We start from the raw sequence: 24,588 nt of genomic DNA on the forward strand, positions 1-24,588 counted from the left end.
CGGGCACTGAGGCAGGGCTGTGAAGGTCATACTGCTGCAGGTTCTGCCTCATCATTCTCTTTGGTTCTGGGTCAGCTGTGATTCTCAACACGGGCTGCAGAGCCTCTGACCCCTCCCCTGACTCAGGGCATCCACACCTTGTTACTTTTCCATCTCTGTGACTTTGGACAAATCACTCTCTTCATCGTGAGCCAGTTGTGGTGGTGCATGGCAGTAAGATTTACTAAAGGAAGTGGAGGCAGGGGATCACAGGTTTGAGGCCAGCCTGGGCTACAAATTGAGTTCCAGGACAGTCAGGGCTATGTAGAGAGACCCTATCTCAAAAAGACAAACACTCCCAACACCCCTCCCCTTGCCAAAACCAAACCAAACCAAACCGGGTAAAAGGACAACCCTTCTCTCGGAGGACAGCTGCAGCTGCAGCTGGCCAGTGTGACAGCCTCAGTATGGCTGGTGCAGGAGGCCATATCCAACACTTGCCTTCCTTTTTTTGCTCCCAAGAACATAGGAGAAAACACTCTAAATGCTAGGGTTGGGAGTCCTCACAGGACTGCTGGACTAACAAATGCTTAGGAATAGATTTATTATTTTTTTTAAAAATTTCATTTATTTACTTATTCATGTGTGTAGGAGCATGCCACGGTGCACGTGTGGAGGTCAGAACTGATTCTCTCCTTCCACCATGTGGATACTGGGGACGCAACTCAGGTCATCGGGCTTGGTGACATGCACCTTTTGTTGGGATTCTGCTTCAGTCTGCCTACCTGTGATGTCATCACCTACCTGCTATGAGGGCATGGCCCTGCCCAGGGATATATAAAAGGACAGTTCTACCTCACCCCTCCCTCTTACTCTTCCTCTCTCCCCTCTCTTCCCCCCTTATCTCTTCCTGTCTCTGTGTCTCCCCCCCTCTCTCTGGGGTACCCCTCCCCCCTTTCCTTCTCCCCCGATGCTCATTTAATAACCCTCATATACTATATCTGCTGCCTGGCATCTTATCATCTTATTTTTAAATCATTACACCTTTACCTGCTGGAACTTCTTATTTTGAGGTGGAGAGATGGGGAGATGTAGTCTTTGATGTCTGGAACTCACTATGCAGACCAAGCTTGTCTCCACCTCATAGAGAGCTGTTTACCTCTGCCTCCCAAGTGCCAGGATTAAAGGTGCGAGTCACCATACCTGGCTACTGCTAAGCTGTCTTGTCAGCCTCCAGTATAATTTTCTTATTGAGACAGGGTCAAGATATGTAGTCCAGGTTGGCCTCAAAGTTGTAATCTTGTCTCAGTCTTGTGAGTGTACCCATGTACCACTATACCCAGATACTGTTTTTTTATTTATCTATTTATTTAAAAGAGTTGCATGTTTTTTAAAAATTTATTTATTTTTTCTTTTTCTTTTTTGGTTTTTCGAGACAGGGTCTCTCTGTGTAGCCTTGGCCATCCTGGACTCACTTTGTAGACCAGGCTGGCCTCGAACTCACAGCGATTCGCCTGCTTCTGCCTCCTGAGTGCTGGGATTAAAGGCGTGCGCCACCACGCCCGGCTTATTTATTTGTTTTTTCGAGACAGTGTTTCTGTCTTAGACTTGCTTTGTAGACCAAGCTGGCCTCAAACTCACAGAGATCTGCCTGCCTCTGCCTCCCAAGGGCTGGGATTAAAGGCATGAGCTACCGAAGGCTCAAGATTTTATTTGTATGTATTTACTTTATATGTATGAGTGTTTGCCTGCAGAGACCAGAAGAGGGCATTGGATCCTCTACGACAGTTGTGAGCCACCATGCGGGTCTTGGGATTCCAACCCAGGTCCTCTACAAGAGCAACAGGAGCTCTTAACTGCTGAGCCATCTCTTCAGCCCGTTTTTATTTTTTGAGAAAGGATCCTTTGATATGTTGCTCAGGCTGGGCTGGAACTTAAGACTCCTCCAGCCTCAGTCTCCCCATCAGCTGGGGTGGCAGGTGTGTCACACACTGCCTGGTTCTATTGTTAATTAAGGCATGGGACCATTGCCAGGCCCACGGCAGCATCTCAGCTGTGAGTGGGGATGGAAAGGACGAGGCAGCAGCAGTCTCTGGGACAAGGGGCCTGGGTGTCCCCTCCCTTCCAGCCCTCTCCTAGCCAGCTCAGGCATTTCAGTTATGCAGTCCTGCTGGGGCAGGAGCCAGGCTTGAAGAGGTGCTGGGAGGTGCCGGGAAGGCTCGCCAGTCACCACGAAACACTGCTGGCCTTGGGCTGCCCTCCTTATTCTAGACACTGTGCAGGGGGCGGGCTCACAATCACACTGTTTTTATCGCCCTGGATCTGTCAGACCCTTCAGGGTCCTGCTCATCCCCAGGGCAGGGAGAAGGGCACAGATGGCCATCTCAAAGCCACCCGCCCCTGAGCAGCCTGGAGTCTATTTTTGGATATGCGGAGTGCTCGGTTTTGCCTCTGAGATCCCTTTGCAGCAGGAATTCCTATTTATAGCCTGAGAGAGGCTTGTCTGGGTTGAGGATTCTAGGACACTCAGGGCTCCTGTCTGAGACCTGCACACTTCAGAGGGGATAGAGTGAGTGGTGTCAGAGGAAATGGAGCACCAGGAGAGGCGCTGGTTCCAGTGCCAGACAGTGTCAGCACGGGACACCTGAGGACCTGGGCAGCCACGTTCAGCGTGCTGGTGTGGCTCATCTCCTTTAGCTGACAGAAGGTGCTGCTCTAATCTTTCTGACTGAAGCAGAAGAGACCACCTCCCTAACGTCCTGTGCTGGTAGGGGGTGGCACAGGGTGGCCTGTATCACACTGGGATCGGAGCACCAGGCCCTCACTATCTATCCTGATTGGCTCAGGGGGGCCCTCAGGGGAGCCCTGTATGATGCTGGGCAGGTCGTGTAAGCCAGGGATGGCTGCAGAGAGCAGAGCCCTGACTGCCAGGTAGAAAAGACGAAGCAGCAGCTGGCTCCTCTGGAAAGATATGCCTGAAAGAACAACTGACTTTTGGAGTGGGAAAAAAAAAATAAATAAATAATGGAGGCTGATGGACAGCCTTCTGTTTGCTTGTAGCCAATTCACTAAAGTCAGAGCCACCTGATGCTGGTCAGGCGCCAGTGACACTTTCTGCTAGTCCTGGCACAAAAAATGCCAGGGGGCGGGGCCTGGGCTGGCGGGACAGCAGGACAGCATATTTCCCAGCTCCTCCACTTAATTCCTCTGGTGGGCAGGCTGCTCGGGTTTGAGGGCGGCCTTTACATCAGTGGTGAGGGATCTGACCCTGCCCTGCCGAGTGTCAGGGAAGGCTGCAGAGGCAGGTTGTCCCTGCAACAAACATGCTCAGGGTGGCTAGGCTTTGGATGCTCTTAGAAACAGGAATATGATGAGCACGCCTTTAATCCCAGCACTAGGGAGGCAGAGGCAGGTGGATCTCTGTGAGTTCGAGGCCAGCCTGGTCTATAAAGTGAGTTTAGGACAGCCACAGCTACAAAACAAAATTCTGTCTTGAGAAACCAAAAAAAAAAAAAAGAAATATGAATATGAGGGATGGAGAGATGGCTCAGAGGTTAAGAGCACTGGCTGCTTTTCTAAAGGTACTGAGTTCAATTCCCAGCGACCACATGGTGGTTTATAACCATTTATAGTGAAATCTGGTGTCCTCTTCTGTCATACAGGCAGAACACTGTACAAATAAAATAAAATTTAAAAAAGGAAATATGAATAAGAGCAGGGCAGTGGGGCATGCCTTTAATCCCAGCACTTGGATCTCTAAGTTCGAGGCCAGCCTGGTCTAGAGTGAGTTCCAGGATAGCCAGGGCTATGCAGAAAAACCCTGCCTCAAAAAGCCAAAGAAAGAAACAAAAAAGAAAAGAAACATGGATAACTCACTGCACAGCCGCTCTTTTAAAAGGCAAGGAAGTTGTTTTCATGACTTGGGAGTCTTTCCTCGGACTCTCCCTGGGTGCTGTGCTCAGAGCCACAGACTCCAGCAGGGCTGGCCAGCAGCACAGCTGGCAGCAGCAGGCCAGGCAGGAAGCCAGGCTTCAGCTGCTACCAAGCACCCAACAGTCACCTGGGGAGACTGTCATGGCTCCTTTGGAGATGGGATGTGGTCACGCCCAGGGTGCCGGGCAGGGAGGGTCCTGAGTAACACCGCTCCCCACATCATCCCATTTACCAATGCCCATCTTGGGGCTGTCCTACCTAGGGCAGTTCTCTTGCTTGAAGCTCTTCTGCTAATTTTAGGAACTACATTTTACAACAAATGGAGGGTTTCAAAGCCAAGTGGTAGATTCAGAGGCTGATGCCATGAGCCTCTAGACCTGTCACCGGCTGCTTGCCTTTGTTCCTGGCAAGGAAAGGCGCTTCTGTAGTCTTTAGGCATCAACCTACCAAGAAGGGTGACATGAGCATCAAGCCATGTCCAAACACTCTCCCTGTTAAAAAGAAAAAAAAAAAAAAAAAAAAAAAAAAAAAAAACAAAAAAAAAAAAAACAAAAAAAACAAAAAAACAAAAAACAAAAACAAAAAACCCCCAAAAAACCAAAAACCTTCTTGGGGCATTTATTTTGAAAAATGATTTAAAAACTCTAAAAACAAAACCATAAAAGAAGAGAATTGTTTTGCCTGAGTGAGTTCTGTGTAAGTGGACTAAGTGTAAATACTGACAAAGTCACTTCTGTGACACGCTCCTGCAGCTGTGGGGACAAAGCCCTTGTTCTTCCACACAGGCCCTGGAAGCCCAGCACATCTCAGGGAGCTGTGTGCTCCCTGGAGGACAACCTCAACGGCAGCCTCAGCCCCAAGATGTAACCCAGGCCAGAAGGGAGCTGCGCTTGGCCCAGCAAGCCGGTGGACTACTCTCCTGTGCTTGAGGCTTTGGCAGCCTGGCAGCCTCTCACCTGTCTGTAGAGCTCTCATCACATCTGTAGCTCCTTCAGCTACACTTGACAACACGAAGGACAAACACACGCACTCCTTCAAGGCAGCCAGGAGGCATCTCTAACCAGCTGCACTGGATCCCAGGAGCTTATCAAGGCCACCTTAGCACTGTGCTCTTCATGAAGGGGATCTGGGTTCTGAGCTTGGTCCTAGCTTGACACTATGAGCACATAACTTAGCTTCTTTGCCTTGGTGCCGCCACGTTCTGAGTGGGAAAAACACTGTTACAGAGGTCCTGGATAGGAGGTCAGGCAGTAGCCACCTGTGTGGAGCAGTGCCCTTGGGGGTCATGTCACCACACAACCTTCCTGGAACCTGAATTCTGGTGTCAGATGGGGCACAGAAGACACAGTAAGCCTAGAATTCTAGTGGGATGGTGGGGGGCACTCTCAGAAACCCAGCTTGTGAAAACCTCAAGGAAGGAGCACTAGCCTCTGGCCCCAAGTTGGGCTCTATTTATTCCCTGGCCGTCCCCAGCAGTGAGGCAGCCTGGTCCTGCCCCTGCCTTCCCTGAGCTAGGAATTTACACACCTCTCTTCAGGTGGGAGATACATGGGAGGAGTGCAAGTGTGCAGGGCACATCTACCATTCTAGGAGGCTTCAAGTGAGGTGAACTCAAGCAGTGCTGGCCTGTGGCAGCCTGGGGCTTTTCTGTAAGGGCAGAAAAGTGCACAGCGAGTTACTGCAGGGACCATGGCTTACTTCAAGGGCCAGCTGGAGCCTCAGAAGACCGTGTGAGTGCTGGCCCTGGAGCTGCAGGGTTGGGGGCATTTCACCACAGAAGTGGGGTGCTGGGGGAGCAAAGCAGGGCATGGCTATGGCAGCAGATGGGAGAGGAAGGCTCTGTGGCACTGGAAGGACCTGGGGGCTGTATGGATGCTGAACATGGGGTACAGGGGGTGTTTGTTGAGCATTACAGAAAAGAAATGGTTGGGGAGACAGGAGTGAATACTCAGTGACGACCCGCTACAAACTGGCTTAGAGCTGATTGGTAGGTAGAAGTTGGCAGAAAACTAGCTAGAGATTCTTGGACACCAGATCTGGGCTTGTGGACTACTGTCCTGCCAAACTGCAGCCGGTGAGACAGCGGTCTATGAAGTGGCTTTTCACAGAACAAGCACTTCCTCCCTCATAAGGAAAACCCTCCTGATGTGAGAAATGCAAGAAACCTTTCATGGAAACCAAGAAGCCAGGCAGGCCCAAGCTGGAACAAGCCGGGAGGGACGTGGTTCTGCCCCTGGGGCACGGGGTCTTACCCCTCCATCCCTTCTTCTCATGAGTTAGTGTGCTTTGGCCTTGCTTAGGCCAGGAAGTGATAAAGACAAGATGAGATGGGACAAGGAAGGGTTGCTTGTGTTATGCCAAGCCTGAGCCTCTCTTCATGCCCCATAGTGGGCAGTACCCTTTCTTGCCCACCCTAATTCTCCTATTTCCTCTCTCACCTCTCTGTTTGGTTTTTAGATCAGGTGGTGTGCCCATGGTGTCTGTGGTGGCCTTTGGGTGATTTTCAGATATTGTTTATGGCCAGGAGAGACACAGGCACAGTGGTGGAGGGTAACGATCCAGCCCTGCATCTCAGGGGGTGGCTCCGGAGTATCTATGGCCACAGCACAGAAGCTGTGCTTATATGAGGCCTGGGCGTTCTGTGAAGGACACATGTGTGATGCCCCTAAACCTGGATCCAACTGCTCAGAGAAAAGAGAGAACAGCTGCTTTACACCCTTTTCAGAACACTGAGGTCCATGACAATATACATGTAGCTTTCTTTTTTGGGGGTGGGGTGGGGTGAAGGGTTTAAGACAGGGTCTCTCTGTGGAACCATGGGTGTCCTAGAACTTGCTCTGTAGACCAGGCTGGCCTCAAACTCAGAGCTACCTCCGCCAAGGCAAGAACCACTGTGCCTAGATACACTTAGCTTTCACATGCCAAAGATTTTTGTTTTAAGTCATAAACATCACTATGGGATTTAAACCTAACCTCTCAAAGTGGAACCAGTGAGCTGTTTTATGTATCCAGAATTGGATGGGAAAGAAACCTGCCAATAGTCTAGCACCCTAACAGGTTTCTTGTTGATGGCAGCATCTGGAATGGGTGCTAGTAAAGAAAGGGGGCATGAGCTGGGCGTGGTGGCGCACGCCTTTAATCCCAGCACTCGGGAAGCAGAGGCAGGTGGATCTCTGTGAGTTCGAGGCCAGCATGGTCTACAAAGTGAGTCCTGGACAGCCAAGGCTATACATAGAGACCCTGTCTTGAAAAACAAATTAAAAAAAGAAAGGGGGCACAAGACAGTCTGGGGAAAGGGAGAGGTGATTCTCTACTGCCTACTCCGCAGTATCCAGAGGGACTGGGCATCCTCGTGGTCAGAGTCTCAATGCTGTCACTACTGCTCAAGGACAATGTAAATATGGACCAAATTCATTGTTCAGGATAGAGAAGAGACACACAACCAGATGGCCAGGACATAGGTGAGGAGAGAGCTGGTAGGAAGGTAGGAAGTTCCATAGCTGAGCTACAATGAGGACACACCAAGGAGCCCACAGAGTGACAGAACCTAGAAAGCCATGGAGGGAGTCTAGGACAGAAGATGTGCCACCCTGAGGGCTCAGGTAGCTTGGTAGCTTTGGAAGGCCAGGAGGATACATCTCAAGTGCATGCACAGGGCAGGCCTGCGGCGCGATGAGCCGTGGTCAGGAGGGCCAGCAAAGGCCATTCCTTCCCATCCTCATGCTTTAGTCTCAGCCTCATGTTTTTCAGCACCTTTTCTGTCAGGCAAGTTTAAATGACTCTGAAGACACAATTTTCTTGGCTGCTGTTCAAATCTTTGGGAGCAATACTCACATCAGGAAAGCATGGGAGGCTGTGGGCAGGCTACAGCCCACCTAGAGACCAACTCCCAGGCTCAGCCAACACTTAGGGCCCTGCTCAACAAAGGAAGCTGGGACTGGTTCTTACTGGGTGTGGTCCTGGGGAAACTTGGGATGGCTGGTTCTGTCACTGATCACTGGGCCTGTGACCTCGGTCCCTTTGCTAATGCTCTAGATGGCTCTTCAGAAAGACTGCTGGGCTTCCTGGCTACCATCCGTGAAGCAAGGCCTTGGGTTTGAAACATGTTTCCTTGTCATTTGTCTCTGAGACACAACTGTCCTTTAAGCTACCGATCAACTTCTCTTTCTCCCCATGTCTTTCTAACTGTGGCTCCTGCTGTCATTCACACCTTAGCCTAGTTTCTCTCAGCTCATTTGACTGCGTCCCTTTCAGGTATAGGGGCACCCATTTCCATCCTTCTTGTAGCTAAGCCACATGTGTTCTGACTGCAGTGTGGAACCCTGTGTCTAAGTTTATCTTAGACTTAACCAGAGACTGTGAAAGAGCTGCCAAGTCTCTTGATCACTGCATGGGGCTCTGCCTGTCAGCTGACACACGCCAAGCATGTAAGCCTCCACTCATGTGCTTGAGGCTCTTTCCTTTCACTGAAACAACATATCCTTTTAGTGTGGCCCCTTGGACTCTCTCTTGGAGCTGTAGCTAATAATGTAAGCTGCCTCAACATTCCACAAGTGTGACACATGCCGACCCAAACCTAAGAAAATGCTCTGGTCTGCAGTTCTGTAGCACACAGTCCAGGTCACCTACAGTTCTCTGCTAACAGTTCAGAAGGAATAAGGAGAATTCCCAAGGGTGTGTATGTGTGTGCACGCCTGTGCGTGTGCATTAATAGCCAAGGGCCAGGACTGTCTAAAACCAAGGTTGTGCAAGGTTGGTGGAGGGAGCTTGCTAGAGATGCCTTCTGAGGAACTAGGCTATCTGTGTCGTAGGGCAGAGGTGACTCAGCCTGTCCCACATCACAGCACTGCTGAGCCCTTGAGAAGGAGAGATTCTACACTACAAGGCTCCCCTGCAGGCCCTGGGCATTGAACTGCAAACTCTAGACAAAGGCAGACAGGAAACAAAAACCAAACTGGGGACCTGGGCAAGTTTTATGGTCACCTATCCAAGCTTTTCACTGGGTGAGATGGGCACTGGGTGGTTGAAGTCATCCGCTCTACTCCTGAGCACAGGATGAGAGGCAGGACAAGACCAGATGGGCAGTGACCCGGCTTCACACGGGGCTTCATGTGATTGCTACAGCTCTCTCAATCACTCTGAGATCCAGGGAGATGTCAATATTTGAGCTCAAGCTGCTTTCAAGGGAAGTGAACTTGGCTCTTCTTTTTCACCTGAGAAGGTCACAGGAGTAAGTAAAGGTGGTTGCTTTGGCTCTGGGGCAGATGAAGACTCCAGAAAGCAGGGCTTTCTTCTGTGTCACTCCCGAGCTATCTACACACTGGTGAGCCCTCCCCACACTGGCTTGTGTCAGGGTGACAGGCAATACTGCCCCTCAGGAGCAGGGTCTCCTCCCCTTACCCCCCAGCCAGGGATCCTTGTGATCCCATGTGGTGACCCTGCATCAGTTTTGCGCTCAGGCTGCAGGGCACCTGACACTTTTTCATTTGTTTTGTTGCCTTGGAAGCCGGCAGCTGCTACAAGAACAAGCCCAAACCAGCCTGACAGTGGTGACAAACTAGCCCAACTGTCCCCGCTCAGGTCCCAAAGATATCTGCATGCACACCACTCTCCTAAGCTGAGTCCTGAGCAAAGACGAAGAAGGGTCACTGCTGTAAGCCACAGGCACACTGAACCACTGTCACTCCTGCACCTGGTTACCTGTCTGCCTGCTTCCTATATGAGGACCAAACCCTCTTAATTGCAGCCCAGGCCCATGGGAGGGCAGGACACAAAAGCAGAAATGGCTGTGCTCTGTACCAGTGTCCAGACAGGACAGCCCATACCTCCACTCCCATACCACCCCCAACCACAGTCCCCAAGGCCCGAGGAACCAAGCATTTGGATTCTTTCCTGTGGACAGGCAGGGATCTGCAGAAGGACAGGGCTAGTGACAGGTGGCAGCAGCATCCTGGAGGCAGAGGCTTCAAGTGAGGAAGAGCAGCGGGGAGTGACTCACCGAGGGCACAGGCAAGCTGCCGTGCCGGTTGAGAAAGGAGTTAGACACGGATACACTGAGGCCCTGAGCGGCACTGCCGTCCTCGGGGGTGAAGGCCACTTTAGTTTGCTGGACACAGTAGGAGACAGAGAAGGAAGAAGCAGCATAGGAGGCCTGCTGGGCAGAGGGTGAAAGGGAAGGCAGGGAGGAGGAGAGAGTAGAGAACCGTCAGCATGGGCAGTACAGCTGAGGGGTGTCCTGCAGGGGATGGCTGCCTGGCTCCCCAGAGGCCGTCTAAATGAGGGGCCCTGCTACTCTGTCTTATGGCAGAGTCTAAAGCAAACTTTCAGAGGCCAAGTGGGCCGAGACCATGCAGACTTGGGCTGCTCCAGGCCCTGAGCTCTTCAGAGTTGGGTAGACCTGGGAAGTCACTTTGGCCTCAGAGCTCAGGCCCGGGTCAGTCTACCTGTGCTTGAATCTGGGCCCCTTGGAGAACACCTGCTGGCACTTCTTAGAGAGCTCAGTGGTCAGAGTCATCATCTGAAAACTATGAGGAACTCTTGCACCTTCCGTGTACATTCGGGGGAGGGTCAAATGAGGTCCTGTCTATCACTCCGTGTGAAGAAGTGTAGCTGCTGCTACCACATTTGTATACAAGATATGCACGGCTCCCGTATGTGTGTGCAAGCAGCAGCTGGCACAGCCGGTCAGTGGTAGGTCAGGGCTCACCTGGAGTGGGCTTTGGATAGCTGTGGCCTGGGGATAAGTTCTAGTCCCCAGCCTCTCTTTATGCGCAGCTGTGCATGAAACTGTGGTGAGGACCCTGTGCACCTCACCCTGCCTGGGAGGTCCCTAACTGGCTGGTCTCTCCTCACTCTGCTGCATGGTGGGTCAGGCTGTCTCCCATCTTTGGAATGGTTCTGTTCCACATGCATGTGAGGAATCTGCTTCCAGTTGTTCACAGTCTATGGACTTCCCAGTACAGAGGTGCCCAGGGAAACCCACGGGCCATGGAGGAGTAACCTCAGTAAGGACTGGTCAGCAGTCCTTCCTAGGCCAGCTTTTGTACTTCCACAAAGATAACCTGCGAAACAACTGCTGAGTGGCATCGGTTCCCATTAGCACCATGGACAGGGCTGGACCCCCAGGCTCCCAGTTCCCAGCTTAACCTTTCCTCTCTAGAAGAGGTTACCTCCTACAGCACAGAGCTTCTTAGGAGAAGCAAGTGCCTGCTTGGCTGGCTGGCTATGGCCTGGGAAAGCTGAACAGCTCCTGCATGTGTGTGCTAGGCTAAGCTCTAGTAGGCACTACAGGGCTCACTTCCTCCTCTCACAACACACAGAAAAGGGCACCCAAGTCTCTTGCCAGAAACTGGATTGGCCAGCAAGGCGCCAAAGTGGCCCACACAGCTCTGCAAAGGTTAAGACCTCCCCTCTGCAGAGTTTGGCTGGCCCAGAGAATCTGATCCTGAACCCAGCTGAGAATAAGGCTGGAAGAGCTGCGGTTCAGTGCTCTGCCGCCCCCTGGTGCGCGCGCGAGCTGAAGATCCATCACAGAGGTGAGGGAAGGATACCGCTGGCTTTGCAGCACAAAGTGGCTCTGTCTGGAGCCATCCCGCTTCAATGGAACTTGCTCCCAAGGGGCCGTCGCTAGCCAGGGATGGGGTGGAAGTCACTCCATACAGTTAGGCCCATTATGGAAAGTCAAGTCCACAGATGGCCGCACACAGACAGCGCTCTGTGTGTGATTGAGTCCCTCCTGTCTGTGAGGTCTATGTTAGAGCAAAGAAGCAAGGGAGGGCACAAGAGACTGTCAGCAGAGTGATCACACATTCTGAGCACAAGTCTTTGTGCCCAGGGTGGGAGGACAGCAGTGTGGGGGACAGGCTGCTGCTGAGCATCCAGGAAGGAAATGGAGGCACCAAATGGGACACAGGGACTTGAACACACCTAAGACCAGGGTCTCCACTTCTTGGAGGCCTGCCAGGACCGGAAGCTCTAGTCACCTGCTGCAGAGACAAGGACGCAGATGGGGAACTGCTTACCAGCTGCCGCTGCTTGGGGGGCAAGGCGGGTGGAGGGGCCAGCTCCTGTGTGGAGTCGCTAGCGCAGAAGGAGTCGCTGAAGCCGTAGACCTCCATGAGCATCTTGTTCTTCTGCTGGTAGATGTGCTCACTCTGCGGCGTCTGGTAGAACATGGAGGGCTGCGGCTCTGAGTAGTCCTCCAGCAGCTGCATGTAGGCCAGCACTGTGGACAGAGGGGGCTGCTGTTCTCTCACCAGAGCGGAGCCCACAGAGCCACCCCCACCAGCCCTCACGCTCAGGTAGAGCTCGGGGCCTCACAGAGCAGGGATGTTACTCTGGGTGCCATTATGAAGACAGACACGTGTCATCGCCCAGCTGGTCTTATTCAGAGCGCGGCGGGCTCTGAGTGTGATGACTGTCGGTTAGGTTCCCACTCTGCCGGGGTATCGGCATTGGGGAGGCTATGAATATGGGAAATTTCTGTACTTTCCATTCAGTGTTGTGAGCCTAAAACAGCTCTACAAACAAGGTTCTGTTAAAATAAGTGCAAGGGGCACTCTGCTCCCTTCCTGCAGGTGTCGGGGGTTTCCATGCTCAGCAGTACCTGAGGTTCTGCAGGACTGTTCAGCCTCAGCTTGCCCTTGGCTATCTTCTCTTGTGCCAGATAATGAACACACATAGGGCTCCTGTGCCCAGGGGCTCCCCATCCATAGTCTTCCCACCCAGGTCCCTCTCAACTCTTCCTATAGTTTGTATGTAGCAGTCTGCGGCCTTTCCTCACTCACTGTTTATTGAGCATGCAGTACTATACGTGTAGGCACGGGCACAGGTGCTGGGAGTGCGCAGGATCAGCAAGGTGAATCCTTTGCCTTACGGGGCTCATACTCTCTTTGGGTCAGCAGAATATACACACGCACAGGTATGGTGTAGTAGCCCCACAGAGAAAGAAAAAGTGTGGCTGTGGGGTACGACTTTAAACTACCTAAGGATGATGTGAGGACAGGACAAAGCCTTCTACTCTACTCCACAGGTGATACAAAGGCCCAAGACTAGGGAAAGTGGCAAGGGTGGGCAGGGCACAGCACACAAAAGATCAGGAGAGGGAGGCTGGGCAGCCCCAGAGAGGCCGCCTGCAACAGGCTCTACCCCAGCACAGGGTCCACCCACAGCAGGCTCCTCTTGGGAGTATCTGGGCCTCCTGCGGTAACGTGAAATGACTCTAAGCCTATTTAGTGAAGATCAGGAATATAAGGGCGCTGTGGTGGGGAGACAGTGATGCGGAACAGAGCAGGGAAGAAGCAGATGGAGCGGGATTTACCGCCTTCCCTGCCAGGAAGGAAGCTGTAGCAGGGCGGGAGCCACGCCTGACTCCACAAACATTTGTAGCCTGGGTGAATGAAACGCGTTCCCAGCAAACATCTCTAGGGATTTGTTAGCTGGGCTTCCTTCCTAGCTGAAGGGACACAGGCCAGACCAGAAAGAGGGATGGAGGGTGAAGGAGGAAGCACACAAATGCTGGCTGACACATCTTCTCACCCCTGCTCCCACCATTCTTGCTCATGGAGACTAAGTGATGTCCCCCAGCTAAGCTGTCTATCATAACCTGTCCACCTGGTGGGCCAACCTCGGCCTCAGCAGGGACCTCATGTGCCTGGGGAGTTGAGAAGCCAGAGAGCCAAAGCTCAGCTGTCACATCTCATGATCTCATTCTTGCAGGCACCTCTCCACACAGCAGGTGCAGGGCTGCCAGCCTCACATGGTGAGTCAACATGTGCTTTGTCTCTGAGTTACCTGGGCCCTACTGTCCACAGAGCTAGAGGGTTCTGGAAAAGGGAAGGAGCACTTTGCCTAGGACTTGAACGCTGCTCTGACATCTGAGGGGAGTCAAGGCTGGCCTTTCATCTGTGTGCAGACCCATCTCTACCCTGGGCACTGGGACCACCCACACACACTGAAGGACTGGTAGAGAGGACATTGTTAGCCCTTTAACACCTAGTTAGGACTGAGTATCAATCCACTCAGAGAGAGAGAGAGAGAGAGAGAGAGAGAGAGAGAGAGAGAGAGAGAGAGAGAGCACGAGCGAGAGAGAGCGCAAAAACGACAGCTATGAAGTCAAGGACCCTGGGCTTAGGACCAGAGGATCTAAGTCAATGTGTGGCTGACACATGGACAGCAGCCTTTAGCCTCTCCCAGGCAGATACTTTCTCCTTAGGGCACACCCCAAGTGCTAGGAGCATATGTTCTGCAGTATGAATATTTTTCTGATATCCAGGGTTGGGGGCTCAGAAGGCAGAGGAAGGCAGCCTGAGGCAGGAGTCTATTTCTCCCTGGCAGCCATGTGGCCCTAGGGTGTTGGCAAAGGTGCTCTCTTGGCAGCTCTTCCTGGTGTTCTTGCTGAAAGGCAGGCAGCCATGTTTATTTCACAGAATACAAGAGAGCTTGTTGGTTCTGTTGTACACTGACAGAACATGGCTATGTTCCCCATGGCTGAACATGGAAGAGGAGTGCTCCCCCTGCTCCTCCAGCCCCACAGTGGTGCTGCAGTATCCATGTTCAGTCACAGCTTAGGGGTGATCTCAACCCCACGACTGGCTTTCCAGAAGGGCCAAGCAACCCCCTCTACCCAATGTGCCCAGGCCTTTAGGGACTCCAGATGCTGAGGTCCTGGTAGAGACCTGTGAGCTACACACGAAAGAACAGCAGTGTGGCTCACCCTCCCAGGACTGGACGACAGTCCCTTTCCATATTGGGCAGTGCCTCAGATGCCAGAGCAGCCAGCAAAGTGGGGAATGCTTGGCTGCAGGCACTTCTTCAGATATGGGCTCTGGGAACATCAGTACCTGGCAGTCCTCAGAGCTACTCTTAACAAGGAGAGCCGGGCACATCATGATGTTGGGGCACCCCTCTCAGTGAAGACTTGATGGCATCAGAACTGCCCATGTATGAGCTTGCTTTAGAGGTGCCAAACACAAGGGATGACGTTCACTCATTCTTTCTCCCAAAACAGTTCTGTGAGGCCTCTCCCCCACTCACAGGTGGGACTCTCCAATGGTCCCTTCAGGGAGTGAAGGGCAGACTCTGGACCAGAACTGAGCTCAGGGTGCTTCAAGTTTGGGGCTTTTTCACTAAACACAGAAAAAGGACCCCGCATGGGAGTTTAAAAAAAAAAAAAAAAAAAAAAAGACCTCTGCTGAAAACACAGCAGGTCTTAAGGATGGAGGGCAGAGGCTTTCCATGTGGGCTTGGGTATACTCAGACCCAGGCAGGCTTGAACCCCATACTGCCTCTCGTCGGCAGCTCTGAGACCTTGCCTGGAAAACCAACTACATAAGCTTTCGCTGCTCAGAGCCATCACCTTGAGCCCTTGGCTGTCCTAAGGAATCTGCAAGAGAAAGTGCTCTAGTCACAGCAGGACAGAGCTTTAGTCACTTCTCATGCCACCGGAGACCATTTCAGCCACTTGAGACTTGAGATGAACATAAGTAATGGCCTCTCTCCCGTCTGTCTGCCACTACTCTCTCAGCAGGCTCTGCTTGAAGGTGCTGGCCCACACCTGTTCTAAGAGCCACAAGCAGGGGGAGGCTTCCCATTTATCTGGTACAGTTTAACAGACACAGTCCTGTTCCACACCTAGTCCACGGGGCTCCCTTGATGGGAAAGAGGGTGCCCCCAGTGCTAATGGTGCTCTGGCAAGGTGGGTGGACGGAGACACAGAGAGATCTGCTCCCAACTGCCTTGTCTTTTCACAGCAGAGCTCAGTCTGTAGCAAGCCAGCTTACAGGACACGTGGAATGACATCATTAGTTTGCCGAGCAGTTCTCTCTCTAGCTGGGGACCACCCTACCAAGGCCGTGACAAAGCGGTCAGATGTCTTGGGTGTGGGGAGTGTGGTTAAACACTAGGCTGCTCTCTCTGGTCCTGGGATGGCTCTCTGGGCTGAGTGAGGCAGGTCTTCCTCTGGGAGTGGGAGCCCTCAGTGCAATGTCCAGTGCTAGGTGTTCGTGCTGGATTGTACCAGGGTGAGGGGACTGTGAAGCTGTGCAGCTGATGTGGCCACACACATCAGAAAGGGACATCTAGTCTGCAAGGGAAAATCTGAGAACAGTGTTGCTGAGGCGAGGGAGAGGGTGGGGCAGTGTGGCCTGCAAGTTTCCCATGTGGAACAGTTGGGGAGGGAGGAGAAAAGATGGAATGTCCAGAATGTCCCTTAGTAATGCTATGGCAAACTTGCAGCTGGAAACTATCTAAATACAAACATTCCGCCTCCCAGATCCAGCCAGCCTAATAAGATCTATCTACTAAAACATCCAGTCCAGGCACTGACCTCAGCCCTCCAGGCAGCAAGCTCTGATCTAGGTCACTGCGAGCACCCTGTCTATACGCAGGACATCCCTCCGGGGGCTAGACAGGCTCTGCTTATACACATGTCCACTTCATGCGATACCACAGCAGTGCTGCTCTGTGTGCCATGACCCTGTGCCACTGTGTGTTCAGGTCACAAGGGTCAATGGATGGGATCTATAGGAGACACCTGGGAGCATCAGGCCTGTAATTTCAAGACCACAAAGGAGAGATGAGCTAACCAGACTTTTGAGGACCATCAATAACAGTGATAGGATCAGGCCCTGGAAACACCCACATGGACCTATGAGCCTTATCCTACATGAAAGAATGAGGCACAGGCTTGCCTTTGGTCCCGTGTTGGGCTGAGCAGAACACAGAGGGTTACACACTGTGGCACTTACTGTGTTTGTTTTTCTTCTCTGGTAGAGGAGGTGGCTTTTCTGGGTCACCCGCTGACTCAGGAGCACTGAAATCTCCCACAAACTCAACAGGCGCTGTGGAAGCTCTCTGCTGAAAGGGAGGGACAGCAGCAAAGGGCGTGTAGGGCATGGGCTGGACTGAGTTCTGCAGGTCATCTTCTGAGATGTTGTCATACTGTGAGGGGTGCCGCTCATAGGACACCCTGCAGCCAGAGCTGTCCGTGGTCTGGGAGGCTGCACTCCTGCGCTTCTTCTCAGGAAGGGCAGGTGGAGTGTCTGTCTTCTGCCCCTCCTGCTGGGGACAGCTGCCCAGAGGCAGCTGGAAAGGATGGCCAAGTAACGGAGGCCCAGACTCCCCCAGGGACTCCGGTAGTGGGCTGAGGCTGCAGGCCGCCTGTGGAGGGGTCTGGTCTGCGTTGGAGAGGTCTTGTTGGAGGAATTCATAGTCGGGGTCATAGTGATCTGCAAACCACACAGGAAAATACCCATTAGCTGCGAGGCAGCTGCTCTGCTCCGTCTCCCTCGCAGAGGACATGGTGTGTGCCTGATCTCTCCTATGGGCTTCTTCTTACCTGGCTATTCTTTATCTGCCACGAAGTGTACAAGTTAAGGAGGCGGGAGATGCTGCTGGCTATGCTGCTCTCTATGTCTTTGTACTTTTATACATGGTCACACACAGATCCACATACAGCCACAAACATATGCACAGACACACTCACACACACATAGACACACACAGACAGACACGCTTACACAGACATGCTCAAACAGACACATAGAATATGTGTCTTTCCTTTTCTGGTGCTTTTGGGGATAGAACCCAGAGTGTGAGCATATATTCTATCACCAAGCTATATCCCCAGCATCTTATTACATTTTACAACTTGGGTATTTAAAAAAATAAAAGATACTGGGCCGGAGAGATGGCTCAGTGGTTAAGAGCACTGTCTGCTCTTCCAGAGGTCCTGAGTTCAATTCCCAGCAACCACATGGTGGCTCACAATCATCTGTAATGAGATCTGGTGCCCTCTTCTGGTGCAGGTGTACATGCAAATAGAGCACTCATATATAAATCCTAAAAATAGACTTGATTACTGAAGAGAAATGGAAAATAATCATGAAAAATAACAACTCAGAGCTACTGTCCTTTTCCCTAGAACCCTATCCCCACCCCCACCCCCGAAACAGAGTTTCTCAGTGTAGCCTTGGCTGTTCTAGACTCAGTAGACCAGGCTGGCCTGGAACACAGAAGTGCTGGGATTAAAGGTGTGCACCACCACACCCAGCTAGAGAATCAGATTCCATTACAGATGATTATGAGCCACTATGGGAACTGAACTCAGGACTTCTTGAAGAGTAGTCAGTGCTCTTAACCGCTGAGCCATTCCCCACTTTTTTTTTGTTTGTCTTTGAGACATGGACTATGTAGCCCTGGCTGGCTTGAAATTCTCTATAGACCAGGCTGGCCTGAAGCTCATAAAAATCCTTTTACCTCTGCCTCCCAAGTGCAGGGCTAAAAAGCGCCCTCTTCTGCTCCTTTTTTATGGTACCTAAGAAAACAGCATGTCCTTGGCCTCAGAGTCTGTCCATGTACCAACACCCATAAGTGACCTTCACTAGCTACAGGCTATCCCATCAGAAGAACAATGTCCTCTCATCCCCACTAGTGACTCCAACAGTGGCTCCAGACTACCAGCAGCTAATTCTTTGCAGGTTAGCCCCTCAGACAGGAGCCTGGTCAGCAAGTCCTCCTTTGTGCTTAGGACACCTTCTTAGGAGGGAGAAGGATCTAGTTCCCAGGACACAAACAGGCTGGTACCAGCAAGCTCCTGCCAAATGGTCCTGCAACCTTGGTCAGTAGTGTCTGACCAGATAGGGGGGGCTATTTGATGCTTTCATGCTCTGTCGACACCCTTGGAAGCTCCCTCCCACATAGAAGCAAGCGTGTGGGCTGAGACAGCTGTCCACTGCCAGGCTGCCTGCTGTGTGACTGCACTGTTATTTCATAGACTTTTCAGGCTCTTCCAGAGCAGATAGCATCTTCATTTTGTATATGGGGAAACTGAGGCTGGCTCAGGGCCAGAATCGAAGGAGCCTGGGGAACCTTAGAGGAAGGAGGAAGGCTGTGATGGCTTACCTAGTGTTTCACAGCTTGTGTTCCTCGAGCACTGCCCGCTATCCCTGTCTAGGGAGGACAGCTGCTCGTCTGACCGGCTGAGCTTGCCGGTGCTGCTGCAGGGGGACAGGCGAGGAGACTCACCACCACAGGAGCGGCTGCCTCCCGACAGGCGCCTCTGGGTGTAACAGTCAACATCAAAGTCCTTGGGAAGAAGGAAAAGCAACTTCAGTCATCCTGGTGGGAGGCAGCAGAGACTCAGAAACCCCTGCCTAGCTCAGAGGCCTCTCTGATGTCACTGCAGGATCAGGATGAGGCAAGGAAGAAGCTGGAGGAGTGGGCGTGTCCTTGGGAGATGTCCACGTTACTCTACTGCATATGTCACAGGGGGCGGGGCGGGTGGGGGACGGGGGGTGGTGGTGGTTGTGGTGGTGGTTATGGATATGACTAATAGTGGGTGTAAAGACTACCAGGCGACTCAGCTTTAGGACTCTACATCCAAACCCCAATTCCATCGCCCGCCCCAAAAGAGAACAGGAGTGCATTACCTGCCTGTTGATTCCAACAGGCAAACTGGAGCCGCTGGTAGCTCGGCTCATAGGGGCTACCACAGCCACTCGGGTAGGGGATGGAGCTGACTGCCTCTTCTTGGGCGGCAGTGCTGGTGGACTAGAAGAGACAGAACATGCAGGCAAGCTGTACATGGCAAACAAGAATGCTTCCGAATGGTTTCGGGCAACAGGACATGAGTGAAGCTCTTTCCACACCTAATCTCCACCCGTTACCTGCCTCCTGTTCTCCTCTTGCCAATCACTCTACTAATGCCAGAAGACCGGAACCAAAAAGGTTCTTTTCCTTCCACAGTAAATCATGCCTGCTTTCACTGGATAGAGACCTAAGGCAAGCTGTAAGAACACAGAGCCTGTGACGGCCCAGGGCCAGAGCCTGGCCACCTTCAGAGACAGTCTTTCCTAACAGTGCCAAGCCACCAGAGCATTTAAGAGACTGACGTCCTATGTCATAGCCAAGCACACTTTATCCTTTTCGTTCAGTCTACCAGCTCCTCCCCACACTGGGGAAAAAATCCCCTCAAAGAGTTTACAATTACCTGTTATCAACCACCCGGATTCCAGGTAAAGGGGGCTTGGGGGGCGCAACCTCTTCACTAATGGAGTCTGGGAGCAGTTCGGTGGATGGTGACACACCTGTCGTCTTGTTCAGGATCTCCATTTCTCGGTCTGTCAGAGGGAGCTCAGGCTGGCTGGAAAGATGGAAAGAACTAGGGATCACACACAGCTACTGAGAGTGATGGGGACTAAAGAGATGATGGGCCTGAGGAGCCCCATGCAAGTCCTGGGGCTCCCATGGATTTCCACTACTGACCAGCTACCAGGTATACTTAACATGGGCCAGTACTTGAAACCAGTGCAAAATAGTACGGTTGCCCACAAGGTCGTCCCTCAGCAAAACACTACTCTACTGGCCTTGGAGTTTGCTCACATATCAACATCCCATTGACTGAGTTACTATTAAAAAAACAAAACAAAACCCACCAGGCCTGGTGGTGCACACCTGTAATCCCAGTACTTGGGCAGGTAGAGGCGGGCTAAAGCACCAGGTACTCACCAGAACTCATCACTAGAAAGGGACCAGGGCTGCCCACAGCCTCTCCATTCCCCTCACTGCCCACCCTGCCTCCCAATCTTTGTCAAGTGTGGGCTCAGTCCCAAAGTGTGTACCTGGTCCCCCTGGGACCTCAGGGCTCTGCCCAGACTTACCCGTCAGGCTTGCTGGCTGGGGAGCTGGGCTTCACTGGGCTTGTTGGTGATGGCCGTCCCTGTTTCTCAATGGTTAGCCTCACTAGCTCCTGCGCTCCAAGAGAGAGAGGGGGCAAAACAGAGGAGGAGGGGTTAGGTCACTGCACCTTTAGCAAGGGGCGGGGCTTCCGAGCCCCACTTTTGTGTCCACACATGTCCACACACAGGGTAATTTGCACAGGTCCTAGTGTGCTTCTTCCCCTCTAAAAATATCATTACAGCACACTGCAAAGTTTCAACCGCGTCATGCACTTCCTCTAGAAAGGGGAAACGGTGGGTCCGGCTCTCTAGATGAGTAGGCCATTGCGTACTTGTATTCCTCTGCAGTCTGGGGCGGGGGCAGGAGATGTTTGTGCCTCCCTAAAGCTGTCGTGTTATGCACACAGGTGCGCTCAGCCATCTGTTTTCTGATTTTTAGTATTTTGCCAATGTGCACTTGCTTAGTTGAGGCAGGAACTGGAGCCCCTGTGGGCTGGCTGGGAACCTTGTCAATGGACAAGGCTTATGCAACTCAGCAGAGGGATGGTTTTGAAAGAAAAGAAAAAATGATACTTTGAAATAGCAGAAAAAGAGGGCAGATCAGGAGTATACTAACTCAGCTGGGACACATTCACCCAGAGTGAGGGACCCAACTTTTCCCTAGGTGCATGCTATGCTCCTCTCGGCATGAGCGCCACCTGGGGCATGAAGAGCACTTCACTCTCCCTTGCTCTTCCCGTCCACTGGCCCAGCGCTCTTCTCTGCTCTGGGTTACTGTGGTCTCCTAGCATGGGCACAGTCCCTGTGCCGTGCACATTACCCTGGTTGTCCCATGGACTCCACAGAAACAGAACTGCTGTGTACATTTCTGTGTCCATATTCCCTTTTTTGGTCACAGGCATGTGAGTGTGTGTATGTGTGTGACATATCTATGGCTGTACGCTCACATGTGCGGGTGGAGAAGGATGTTGGCCTTGGGTGTTGTTTTGAGACAGGGTCTCTCACTGGCACCTGAAGATGACTGAGTAAGTGAGGTCAGGGAATGCCAGGGATCCAGCTGTGTCCTGGCTCCCTAGTGCTAAGATTACAGTTACGGCCACCACACCTGGCCTTTTGCCTTCTAGGGACTGAACTCTGGTCGTGACTGTGGGAATGACAGAATGAGCCATCACTCCAGCTTCATTTTTTAAAACCGTTGTGGACATAGAGTTCACATACCATGAACTTCACCTACTCTAAGTGTGCGAGGACATGTGCAATCCTTAACAGTCAACTTTGGGACAAAATTCTGTACCTGTAGCCCCCTCATTTTCCTGCACCCCTGGTGACCACACGAGCTGCCATTTGGGGAGCCTGGGTTGGTCCTTTTCGCCGCTGAACAGTGTTCTGGTACACTGCTATACACAATCTCCTCACTGCTCTCTGCTGACGGCTTTTGGTGATGGGCTGTAGGCATGAGAGCCCACATTTCCTCTAAGGATGCAGAGGTGAGTAACCTAGCTGTGCCTCACTGACCAGAGACTAAGAACTAGCATCTCCCAAAATAGGTTCCTTTGACAACACAAAAACTAGGAAAAAAGATAAACATATAAAAAGAAATATTAAAGAGGAATTTCACAAACGGGAAGGATGTCACGGTCGCGAGAGCCTCTCGAGTTTGATGGCAGCAGGCACAGGGTGGGGAGGGGCAGGGCGGGGCAGGGTGGCGCCAGGGAGAATGAGGCATCACTGCGGGCAGCTGACAGTGTTCAGTGGATGACCTGCTAGTATGTATCAAAAGCCTCAAGTATCTGTTAGGAGAATTCTGTCTGAGGAAAATGTCATGGCTATATGAAAAGTTCAGCTACGGAGGATATCATCACAGGCAAACTGTTCAACAGTCTAGTTAAACACTGGCCACAAGTACCAAGTATGCAGCTGTGACAGAACCCATCAAGGGGGCTCTCTACAATCAGTAAGAATAAAGTCACAGTGGGAACCCGGGTCACAGCATGGAAAGATGGTGGAACACTGGGAATACTGGGCACAGAAAAGTCCTACTTGCTTTGGTGGGGTACACTGTAAAATTTGGAAGCAAGATAAAAATCCCTTCTTTTGTGTTATTTATTTATTTACTTATTGTATCTTCTAAAATTTCTAAAACAGACATAGAGTACTTCTGAGAAAACTGCCTCCTCCAAAACCATGGTCCATGGAAGCAGACCCAGGCTCACCCCGGGCTGTTCTTGGAGCCATATGGGAAATAAGATCTTTGGGAGCCTGAGGCTAGCCCAGGAAGAAGGCCTCTGCTAGTCACCACAATTCAGAACTCAAGGCGAGAGAGGGATGGAAAGAGAAAGCAGGCAGAGGGAGGCTGCCTCCTTACCCACTGCCAGGAAGAACGTCAGGAGTGGCAAAGACAGCTCACCCTGAAAGCCCCACAGCCTTGGCTGGGACCAAAGCATCAGACCCAAGAGACTTGGAACCCCACATTCAGGTTCATATTGATGTAGCTTGGGCTGGCCTTGAACTCTCAATCCTTCTGCCTCAGTCTCGTGAGTACTGGGAACGCAGACATGTGTCACCATGCTAAGGCAAACTCACTCCAGCAAGCAGGATGAAGGAGTGCAGAGAAGTCTGCATATTTTTATTTGCTGACACAGAACAAATCCCAGTTTCTCCTAACGCAGGAGCAGGCAGGGGGAGATGCTGTCCTCCTGGGATGGCAGCTGTGACCTCCCTCAACTAACGAACAATGGATAGCTAAAGGCTTCTGGGATGACAAGCACACACATGCAAGTGTGCTCTGAAATTCCAAGACCACACCATGACACAGCAGGGGCTGGCAAAGGGGCGGGCAGCTTTTCTTTCTCTGCCAACTTTCCTGCCCAAACAGAAGGGCTTTGGTCTTAACTTGCCTTAACGATGACACACAGAATGCTCTGGAAACCTCTTCTACGTAGGCACTGCCAATACCCTGGTCTCATTGAGTGCTCACTACCTTGAGGAAAGTCAAATCTCTGTAAGGCTGCGTTCCTTGAGACAGGTCTTCTCAGTAGTTAGAGTCCCACATTAAAAGGTAAGTTAGAAAAGGTAGCTCTGGACTCTTCTGCCAACAACTATACATGAGACCAACATTCAGTTCACCGAAAATCAGTTTTCAAAAGCCACAAATTATATATGGAAAAGAGTTCCCTAAGAACATGGAACTTTGCTTCCATGCTCATTTTATTCATATTGACCATGACTGCAGAGACGGGAATGCTTAAATAAATGACTTTAACAAGTCGGCCCACAGCTCCAAGTCTGAACATCCCGGTCCCACCTTCCTCTCTACTTTCTCCTGAGGATGACACAAAGAACCCCAAGGACAGCATGGTGGGTAGTGTTCCCTGGGTTCTCACATTGGGGACCACTCCACTGGAAGTACCCCAGCTGCAGCCTGGGCCTTTCATTCCAGCTCAGACCCCTCCTATCACCCCATTACTCTCTGGGTGCGGTGCCACAAGGCTCAGTGCCACCGTCTAGTTCGTCACATACTGTGGGAGAGGGTGAGGTCTGGACTGACAAGTGAGGAACACACTGCCCTGTGGGGGTGGGGATAGATTCCTGCGGCAGAAGCTACAGGACATGATCACAGGAGTGTTCAGCCCCAGAGTGACTTTGTTGTTGTTTTGCTTTGTGTTTTTGAGACAGTGTGTATGTATTCCTGGCTGTTCTAGAGCTTTCTATGTAGACCAGCCTGGCCTCAAACTCAGAGATTCTCCTGCCTCCGCCACCTGAGTGCTGGATTGGAAGTGTGCGCCACCATGGCCGGCTTCAGAGTGACTTATAATGGAGACAAGAAGGGCCGTTCTCTGCCCAGACCTCAAGTGTCGGTGAGAGTGGGGAGTGGAGGAAGTATTCTCAGTGCACACGCAGCCTAGCAGCACAGGGCTTGGCACAGCAGGCACAGGTGGAGATGGGCAATGACTGGCATTCCTCACACTTTAGGCACCACCCTGTCACTGGGATGACTGGG

The 24,588-nt window shown here is 51.9% G+C and overlaps 1 protein-coding gene across 5 annotated transcripts in view; it reads right to left on the minus strand.

Moving 5' to 3' along the window:
* The window catches only part of Rapgef1 (Rap guanine nucleotide exchange factor 1), a 119,814-nt gene that overhangs the window by 19,947 nt on the left and 75,279 nt on the right, over positions 1-24,588 (minus strand). For 2 of the 5 annotated variants that reach the window (XM_051166139.1, XM_051166138.1), the window contains 7 exons: positions 20,571-20,659; positions 19,901-20,053; positions 19,341-19,461; positions 18,814-18,997; positions 16,659-17,138; positions 11,934-12,136; positions 9,911-10,066 (listed from right to left, as the gene is read on the minus strand). In XM_051166139.1, coding sequence (XP_051022096.1) covers positions 9,911-10,066; positions 11,934-12,136; positions 16,659-17,138; positions 18,814-18,997; positions 19,341-19,461; positions 19,901-20,053; positions 20,571-20,659 — 1,386 coding nt within the window. The remainder of the gene's footprint in view (positions 1-9,910; positions 10,067-11,933; positions 12,137-16,658; positions 17,139-18,813; positions 18,998-19,340; positions 19,462-19,900; positions 20,054-20,570; positions 20,660-24,588) is intronic. The other 3 variants (XM_051166142.1, XM_051166141.1, XM_051166140.1) reach the window with 2 other exon arrangements.

This window comes from Acomys russatus, chromosome 24, assembly GCF_903995435.1.
Source record: "Acomys russatus chromosome 24, mAcoRus1.1, whole genome shotgun sequence".
Lineage (NCBI taxonomy): Eukaryota > Metazoa > Chordata > Mammalia > Rodentia > Muridae > Acomys > Acomys russatus.